At 37.1% G+C, this 9,031-nt stretch overlaps 1 protein-coding gene across 2 annotated transcripts; it reads right to left on the bottom strand.

Moving 5' to 3' along the window:
* Nucleotides 1–827: 827 nt before the first annotated feature.
* Nucleotides 828–4,456, bottom strand: LOC113638566 (granzyme K-like). Of its 2 annotated transcripts, none has more exons than XM_047805301.1 (5): nt 4,223–4,456; nt 3,988–4,132; nt 2,757–2,904; nt 2,400–2,669; nt 828–1,987 (listed from the first exon to the last, which is right to left on the bottom strand). In XM_047805301.1, exons 1-5 carry the CDS (start codon nt 4,275–4,277, stop codon nt 1,817–1,819), a joined length of 789 nt encoding a protein of 262 aa, XP_047661257.1. In that variant the 5' UTR covers nt 4,278–4,456; the 3' UTR covers nt 828–1,816. The 2 variants fall into 2 exon arrangements, with proteins under 2 accessions (XP_047661257.1, XP_026995669.1); XM_027139868.2 differs by having other exon boundaries at nt 2,757–2,895; nt 4,223–4,452.
* Nucleotides 4,457–9,031: the final 4,575 nt, after the last annotated feature.

Here is a 9,031-nt window from a genome sequence, read left to right as displayed (position 1 = left end):
TACCTGTATACCTGTGGCCTGTCAGGCTGCCATTTTCTATGATAACAAGCTCTGTCATTCCACCAATGTAGATGGGTGGAATGACCGTTCATCTGCTACAACTGTCATGCTGTACAACATTTTGTGGCAAATTTCTCTCCCCAGGGCGATTCATTCATTGACCACCTGCAGTGTTCTGTGGCCCACTACAGACATGCCAGTTTGTGTGCTCTGGAACAAGGCACCCTAACAGCTGGTCTTCTTGCTCTCAAGCCAGCCTGAGTGGACACTCACACCCCTGTTGCTTCCTGAATTTGAATGATGATCTACAAACATGATACTTCTAACATCATATTCTTTATAAAAAATTACATTCATTTCTATTCATTTATTTGTCAACAGTAAGCATTCATTAAGAAATAAAATAAATGTACTAAACACAAGCAAAAATCTCAATGCCAGAAGATTGTTAGGAAATTGTTTATAAGCAAATTCTCAGCATGGAGGATTTTTTGCTTTGAGCCGAGTGGAAGAATTCCTCAGGATACATCACTCTGTGGGGGTCTAAAATTGGCCATGTGCTGTCAACAGGAGGCTTCATCTTGTTTGTTTTTGGGCCTTAGCAGACAATTCAGTGAAAGGGTTGACATGAATGCACCCAAGGGGAAAGCCTCAACAAACAAAACTGTTATGCTTCAATTAACTGGGCTAAAGTCTTTAACACACTCAGCGGTGAAAAACAGACCTTTAGACAGTGGTGTAGCTGCAACACATTTATTTATTTATCTATTTATTTATTTATTTGTTTGTTTGTTTATTGTTCCTATAGTAAGAGCTCATGCACATGGTGAAGTTTTCTGTAAGGAAAAACGTTTATTTTTATACAAATACACATTTATTTTATTTAATAAAATTGGGATAGAATTAATAGAATAGAATTAATAGAATAATACAATGGAAAATATGGCAAAGCTGCAACTTGATGTTTTCTGAAACAGGAAAATCTTCAGTACAGAGGAATTTATACTTTGTGGTTTATTGTTATCATGACAAGTTGTATTGTTCTGTTAAAAAAAAAAGATATTTTAAAAAATAACTTAATAAAGGAAAAAACAAGAAGCTGCTGGGAAATTCTCCAACATTAAATGTACTTATAAGTGGATTAAATGTATGATGTGTTGTCCTTTACGGAAATAGATCATTGCACCCGTCTGCTGTTTCTTTGGCATGGTAACAAAACCATAATGGTGATTATATTCCTATAACCGCAACCCCCCCCCCCCCCCCCACACACACACACATTGTTTAACTCCTTATTGTGTTTTCTTTAGGTGCTTGTTTCACAATTGCTCATTTACCAGTGAAACCCATGTTTCAGCATAGATGCCTAAATTTTGTTTCTTTCCTTTTTAACAGGAATGACAAGGCTAATGTTTCTGGCAAATAATAGTAATTTGTGGACAGTCAGATCATTCTCCTCCGATCTCTCTCAGTAACAACACATTTTACATCATTCTGATGTTCAATGTGAATATTAACCAAAGCTCTTGACCTGTAGTTGCATGATTTTATGCAAAGTGTTTTAACAGAACTGACAAGGCTAATGTTTTTGGCAAGTAATAAATATTTAAAGGCAATTTATCCCACAGTGTTGTCTCAACGATCAGCTTTGTGGAGCTGTAAATTGTCTCAAGCAGATTTCCTGATGTGGTTTCTATCTCTTTGAACAAAAAACTGTCACTGAGAAAAAAGAATTCTTCAAAAATAAACAAGGCTTTTCAAGACCTCTATTCTGCAAGCATTGATAAATGTGTTAAAATGTGTAATAAATATGTTTCTAAACCTCTGTGCTGTTGGAAAACTTTTTAAGTATTGTGTTAATCCAGGAAATGTGTCTCTTAGAGAGGAGAGTGTAGACACCAGGTTTTTTGGGATTACCACAGCCATTTCCTCCTGATACCACAGCCACAATGCTTTTCTGACACTCCAGAGGTCCACCAGAATCCCCCTGATAATACAAGCAAACACAATTCATTTCCCTAAATGCTGTGAAAGTGTCAAATTTTTCACCTAATTTAGGTGTGTCAAAGAAAAAATTCGATCAAAGCCAGAACAATCATTATTCTCTTGAGCCTCCGAAGGCCACTGAAAGAAAGCTACAGTATTAACACATTATTATCTATCAGTTAACACATATCTATATCAGTGCATTCTAGTCTAATACATTATTGTTTCTATAGTAACAACTCATTCACAGGGACATCATTTATACTATGTTATGTTTGGTTTTTTGACTTAAGCTTGGAAATATGTATAAAGATTGTAGTAGAAAAGTAATTAACCAATTAACCAAAAGTAACTAACATGTTTGTGCTTTTTGGTAAATGTACCACAAATTGTAGAATGACACAGTGGCTTACCCAACATGCATCTTTATTCCCCTGCTTGTTTCCTGCACACAGCATGTCATCTGTGATTTTAGGATTGCTGTTGTAGTAGCAGTTACACAGTTCCCGGTCTATCACCGTCACCTCCACCTCTTGCAAGGTGGCACTGAATTTAGGAGCTTCTACCTGAGTGGTTCCCCACCCACTCACTACACATTTTGTCCCTGCCAGGATGTCTTTGCCTGATTTGGAAATTGTCCTCACTTCCACTATTTTTTTTTTAAGCTGGACTTTGTCCTGCAGCTGTAAAAAAAAAAAAAAAAAAAAAAGCATAAAATGGACCGAAAGGAAAGGTTTTGACCATTTGATCTGAGCAAGGATGTTCTTTACCTTCAATAGCATGATGTCATCAACCTTAGTTTTATTGCTGAATGTCTTAGGGATGTGAAAGCTCTGGACTTTGACTCGCTGAGCGTTTTTGTCCTTTGTCAAAGAGTGAGCACCTACAAGCATGGTCGTTGGTTTAAGTCTGTAAAGACAGAAACAAAATATGAATGTGGTTAAATTAAGAACTATGAAAAATTTGTTTCACTCTAAGAAAAAAGGTGTTATGAGTTAAGAGGATTTGCTGGATTTACAAATGGAGACATGCGAGAAACTCACAATGTCCTCTTTTGTTTCAGACATTTATTTCACAAATATTTATTAGAAATGTTGCTCAAGCTATTAAGACAGATTAAGAATGCTGCTTTATCACTAGAAGTGACTTAATCTCAGATTAAGAATGCTGCTTTATCACTAGAAGTGACTTAATCTCAGATTAAGAATGCTGCTTTATCACTAGAAGTGACTTAATCTCAGATTAAGAATGCTGCTTTAACACTAGAGGTGATGTTCAAACAAACCACATTGAAATTAAGTTGTTTTGTTATATCAGATTAATTTCTTGCTTGTTTGTTTGCTATAATGACACTGTAGTTTATATTAAATAATTAAAACAATTCTGTACACTTACCCTGATTCTGAGTGCAATGAGCGAAGAAAACAAATATGAAGATATGTCTAAATATGATCGAGTGCACGTGTGCAGGTTACAGATTTCTATAACTAACATATCAAAAATGTACAATAGCCATATTTTGCATATATCTGCAATTTATAAATGTAAAGTGGTTTTTAAGGTCATTTGGCTAAATTATTTCCATCTATTTCCAAGCTGGTGGTACAGCTTTTGTACAAGTTCATGTTCACATAAAGGATGTAAATGTAGTTTTTAAAGACATTTAAATTGCATATCTCAATTTTCAAAACCAAAGACATATTAAATGGTTGATTTTATGAATACTATATATATAATATATATAATATATATATAATAATAATAATTATTGAAATATCTGGGCAGTTATTGCTTAAAACTCACACTCACGGTAGATACCGGATTATCGAGGCAGTTTGAACAATTAAAAAAGTGTGAAAAACAAGCAACTAACCAGTAAAGTACAATATTAAAAGAACATTTTGAAGAACAGCATTTCCACAAGAGTACTATACAACTTGTAACCTAAATTATAACTTAGTGACTATTTTAGAAAACACAATGAAATTGTTGTTTGCGTACATTTTGCAGTGTGCAGCCGACAGAACCCACTCTGGATGAATAAGAGTTCCTCCACACACGTGAGAATTCTCGACTTGGATCGAGACCATCCACGGTTTAGGTTTTTTGACCTCTTTGCCTCCAATGATGAAACTTCCTGAGCAAGCTGTAATGAGTGTAATGAGAATGAGTGGCATTACAGAGACCAAAATGTCTTAATAATATTTATTAAAAATAATAACCAGAAGAACTTTACCTGTTGCTTTAAGCAAGATGAGAAACAGAAGAAATGATGATTGTTGAAGATGCATGGTGAGCTCTTATTGCAGAAATGTGGACTGGATAATGAGTAGTGAAAGTAGAGCCTTACTGAGGATGGAGGCATAGAAGACCCTAGAGGAAACTGTGAGTCGTTTGTGGTCCGCTTTGTGGGTGAAGACACTCTCAGGGACACAGATGTGTTCCACGGGGGCTTTTGATGTGATGTGATGCATGCAGCTTGTGAGAAACACTCGCAAGTACAATATGTGTGAATTTCCAAACCATCAACAGGAAAAAAAAATCTGTAGTAAATGGTTTCCAGGTAACAGCAACCGCCACAGTTACTTTTGTTATGCTTCATTATTAACACTGTGCTCATAAATAAAATTCATTTCATAGTCCATGGACATGGAACCTTAAGCATCCTGCAGAAAGGTTTCCCATTATTCTATACCCTAAGAAAGAAAACAACAACAACAACAACAACAAAAGTTGTCCTCTGGGGGAACCCTTTAAGATTCTGTTTGGAAGTATTCCTATAAGAGTGAAAAGTTGAACAATGAACGATTTCAGAGAGAAAGTGAAGAACACTTAACTACCAAAGGAATCACTGAAAAACCTTCCTTTAAAGAAACAAAGAACACATAACTATTAAATGAATGTCTGAAACAAACCTTACTTGAAGAATGTTTGAAGAGAATTATTAAAGAAAAATCAAGGAGCCTTTTTTACATTGTAAAAACACTTAAAGGAACAAGTGAAGACGCCTTTCTTCAGAGAAAAGAGGGAGAAAAAAGGAGACAAAGAACACTTAGATATCCCTGAATAGGCCTTTTAATAAAGAACACTTTTGGATAAACGTCTATAGAAAAATCCTCCAGTTAATTATGCACTGGTGATGATATGAAGTACTTTTTAACTAACAAAGAGTGCTTTAAGAACCCTTTTGATTATGAGTATCAGAAAGGGTTCTAAGGGTGAACAATTTACATTTAAAAGAAAACCATTTTCAATGATCAAAACACCCCTTGAAATACTTGATTTCTGGGTGGATCAGAAAGGGTTCCAAGGAAGTCAACACCTAACTAACCAAAAAAGCCTTCAAGAACCAAGGAATCCAAAAGAACATCCAAAGAAAGCATGAAAAACCATTTATCTTCAAGGAAGATAAAAAAGAACATCCCAAGACCCTTGAAGAACAAAAGCATTAGTTTGAATGTATCAGACCTACATAAAATAAATGTAATGGTTTCAATGGTAAACAGAAATATAGATGACAGTGAAGTAAATGAAATAGAGTAAGTGAAGAAACCAGGCCATGTGTGTCATACGATATATTACATAAGATCCCTATTCCTGAGATTCTCTTTCATTATGGGTCTCATTAAACCCTGGATGAGAGGATGCTCCATACAGTATGTCATGGAAGGCAAGGGGTAAAGCTAACAAGAAGTCAAGAAGTCTCACTACAGGGAGCACAAAATCCCCCCTGCATTAAGACAGATCAAAGTGGAGTGGAACCCAGCAGCACCTACTTATCACACCTCTGATAATGATGCAAAAGCTGCAAAGCAGAAAAGCAGTCAATACACTCTGTTGCACAGCTCCTATACGCCAACGTGTGAAGCTCAGCAGGAAGACAAAAAAGACCAATAAACCTCAGCAGATCATAAAAGAGATCACAATGCACAGTTTATACTCTGAACATGAAAGCTACAAAGGAGTGTGTGTGTGTGTGTGTGTGTGTGTGTGTGTGTGTGTGTGTGTGTGTGTGTGTGTGTGTGTGTGTGTGTGTGTGTGTGTGTGTGTGTGTGTGTTTGTGTGTGTGTGTGTGTGTGTGTGTGTTGTGTGTGTGTGTGTGTGTGTGTGTGTGTGTGTGTGTGTGTGTGTGTGTGTGTGTGTGTGTGTGTGTGTGTTTATTCACATGACAGTTTAAGTAATCTCAAATCAAATCAAATTTTATTTGTCACATACACATACATACAGGGAACGATATGCAGTGAAATAAAAAAAAAGTATAAAAAAGCAAAAAATAAAATAAGAATAAAATAAAAAGAAAGTATAAACTATATAAGAAAACTATATAAAAAACTATATAAAAATATGAAATATATGGAGAATATGAAGAAATAATGTATATACATAAATATACATATACATAAATGTGTATGGTTTTAAAGATTGTCCTTAAAGTGTCTGGGTGCAGTATGGTGTGTAAATAGTGTATAAAGTGGCACTGTGCTGTGCAAGTCCAGAGTTAAAGTGACAGTGACAGTCCAGAATTAAAGTGTCAGTACAAAAAAAAGGGGGGGGGGGGGGGCTTTGCATAGAACAGTGGGGATGGAGAGAGAGGTCCAGTGTTAGATCCTGGGTGTCGCCTAGTTTAACATCCGAATGGCCTGCGGAAAGAAGCTACTCCTCATCCTCTCTGTGTTTGCTTTCAAGGAGCGGAAGTGTTTCCCTGAACACAGCAAAGAAAAGAGTCCATTGTTGGGATGGGTGAGATCTTTTACATGCTGTAGATGTTCTGCAGGTCAGGGAGCTCAGTGTGGATGGTACGTTCAGCTGACCGCACCACCCCCTGGAGGGCTCACCTGTCCTGCATGGTGCTGTTCCCGAACCAGGAAGTGATGCTACCCATCTCAATGGTGCAGATGTAGAGTCTTTAGCAACTGAGAGGGTAGTTTGAAGTCCCTTAAGCGTCTCAGGTGGTACAGATGCTGCTGGGCCTTCTTCACCAGGGTGTTGATGTGACAGAACCAAGACAGGTGTGATGTGAACACCCAGGTACCGGAAACTGTCCACTCTCTCTACTGGGGTCCCATGCTTTGTGCTGAAGTCCACTATCAACTCTTTAGTCTTGCTGTTGTTCAGGAGAAGATTCTCCTGGCACCATCTCTCCAGGTTTTTAGTTTCCTGTAGGTAGGCAGTCTCGTTGTTGTTGGAGATCAGGACCACCACAACAGTGTCGCCAGCAAACTTGATGGTGGTAGAGTTGGAAGTGGCCACACAGTCATATGTGTACAGTGAGTACAGCAGGGGGCTCAGAACACAACCCTGGGGAGCTCCAGTGCTGACGGTCAGGGTGGATGATGTGTGTTTGCCCACCCGTACAGCTTGTGGTCTGTCTGTCAGGAAGTTGGAGATCCACTGACAAAGCGGCAGGCTGAGTCCCAGGACCTCCAACTTAGAGGTGAGCGTGGAGGGACTGATGGTGTTAAAAGCTGAACTGTAGTCCACAAACAGCATTTTTGCATAATTCGCTTTTCTGCAGTACAGGTGGCATGGAGAAGATGAGCAGTGTCGTCCTCAGTAGAGCAGTTCTTGCAGTATTTTACTATGGTCAAAAAAAAAATCTAATTTCGTTTTAACACTGGTCAGATATTTTGGAATTATTTAGAAAGCTTCCCAAGGCTCATTCCATGTTTTTTTTTTAATAAAATAATAAAATAAATAATATACCTATATGCATGCTTTTTTAATCTAGTCTTTGTCAAAGTCAGCAAGAGGTTAAAGGAGAAGTCATGGAATAAATCACTCACTGTGCAGTTTATAATGGGATATATAGCTGAAATGACCTGGAACATCACTCTGGCACATCACTCTTGATGTTTTTTCCCTGCTCTCTCTCTCTCTCTCTCTCTCTCTCTCTCTCTCTCTCTCTCTCTCTCTCTCTCTCTCTCTCTCTCTCTCTCTCTCTCTCTCTCTCTCTCAGCTTTTTGTGTTTGTGTTTTTTCAATTCAATTCAATATGTATAAAGCACATTTAAAATCAGCCTGAGCTCGCCAAAGTGCTGTAAATGGAGTTAAAAGAAAAGGGAAAAGAAGAACATAAATATAAAAGAATGGTTTTTTTTGTCTCCGTTTTCCATTTTTTGTCATCATAAAACAAAGACACTTGCAATCTCATCCATAAGAGAAGAAAATATAAACCGAAAATATATTATAGATATATTTTCAGCCTTATTTCTTTCAGCTCAAATCTTTATTATTGTATTAAAAAGCATTTTATTAGATTTTTATTATTGTCTCTGTCCTCACTGATTATAATCATCCCTGTACAATCCAAAGATCAAATGAGTAAATGACTGACAGTCCACACACATATCTGCCATAGAATGATTATTATCACACAATTCTCCTGTTTCTCTTCACTTCAGCGTGGGATTTATCTTCATGTTGGCTCACTGTGCTAGCATTTTAAAATGTGATTGCACTCACTATCATTCTGGTTAATCAACATCTCTCATTTGCATTGGATTCTAGCCTTACACACTTACCTGTCTTTATGATTACCTGCAATTAAATTATCCTGCTATCTCTACTAAAGGTCAGAGCAGCACTACCTACTCTTAGAGTAGTGAAGAAAGCTGTAAACAGGGGATCAGTATTTATATTTAAATTTACATTTGTGTTTAAGTTCTCGATGAACACTAGGAATGGTGCAGATTTGTGAGCAATATTCCCTAAAGGAAAATCCCAGAAAGAACAATCCATCATTTCTGGCTTTTTTAAATGATCTTATATTGTCTGGAACATCCAGTGTACAAGTCCATGTGTTGGATGCTACTGAAATGACATTGTATTAGACATATTTGATTTGCATCTGTACCACTGTTGTATCTGGTGTTACAGAAAATCTTCTGATCCGTCAGAATCCGGAATTCATCTGCAGTGTACATGTACTGTGAACATGTAGAATATGCGCGAGGACACTGTACATAAAAAGCTATTTCTAAAAGCTATATGCACAAAATAACAGCTGTATAGCAAAGAGCAATCTGTGCATGATATGCACGTGTGCT

This window comes from Tachysurus fulvidraco, chromosome 21 (genome assembly GCF_022655615.1).
Source record: "Tachysurus fulvidraco isolate hzauxx_2018 chromosome 21, HZAU_PFXX_2.0, whole genome shotgun sequence".
NCBI lineage: Eukaryota > Metazoa > Chordata > Actinopteri > Siluriformes > Bagridae > Tachysurus > Tachysurus fulvidraco.
This window is presented reverse-complemented; position numbering and strand designations above follow the sequence as displayed.

Excerpts from the sequence above, each read along its gene's own strand:
- LOC113638566 (XM_047805301.1), bottom strand. The coding sequence starts at position 4,277 with ATGCATCTTCAACAATCATCATTTCTTCTGTTTCTCATCTTGCTTAAA. Across the intron at positions 2,905-3,987 it reads TCGGCTGCACACTGCAAAAT|TCTTTACAGACTTAAACCAA; the intron begins GTACGCAAACAA and ends ATTTTGTTTCTG. Across the intron at positions 2,670-2,756 it reads ATGACATCATGCTATTGAAG|CTGCAGGACAAAGTCCAGCT; the intron begins GTAAAGAACATC and ends TTTTTTTTACAG.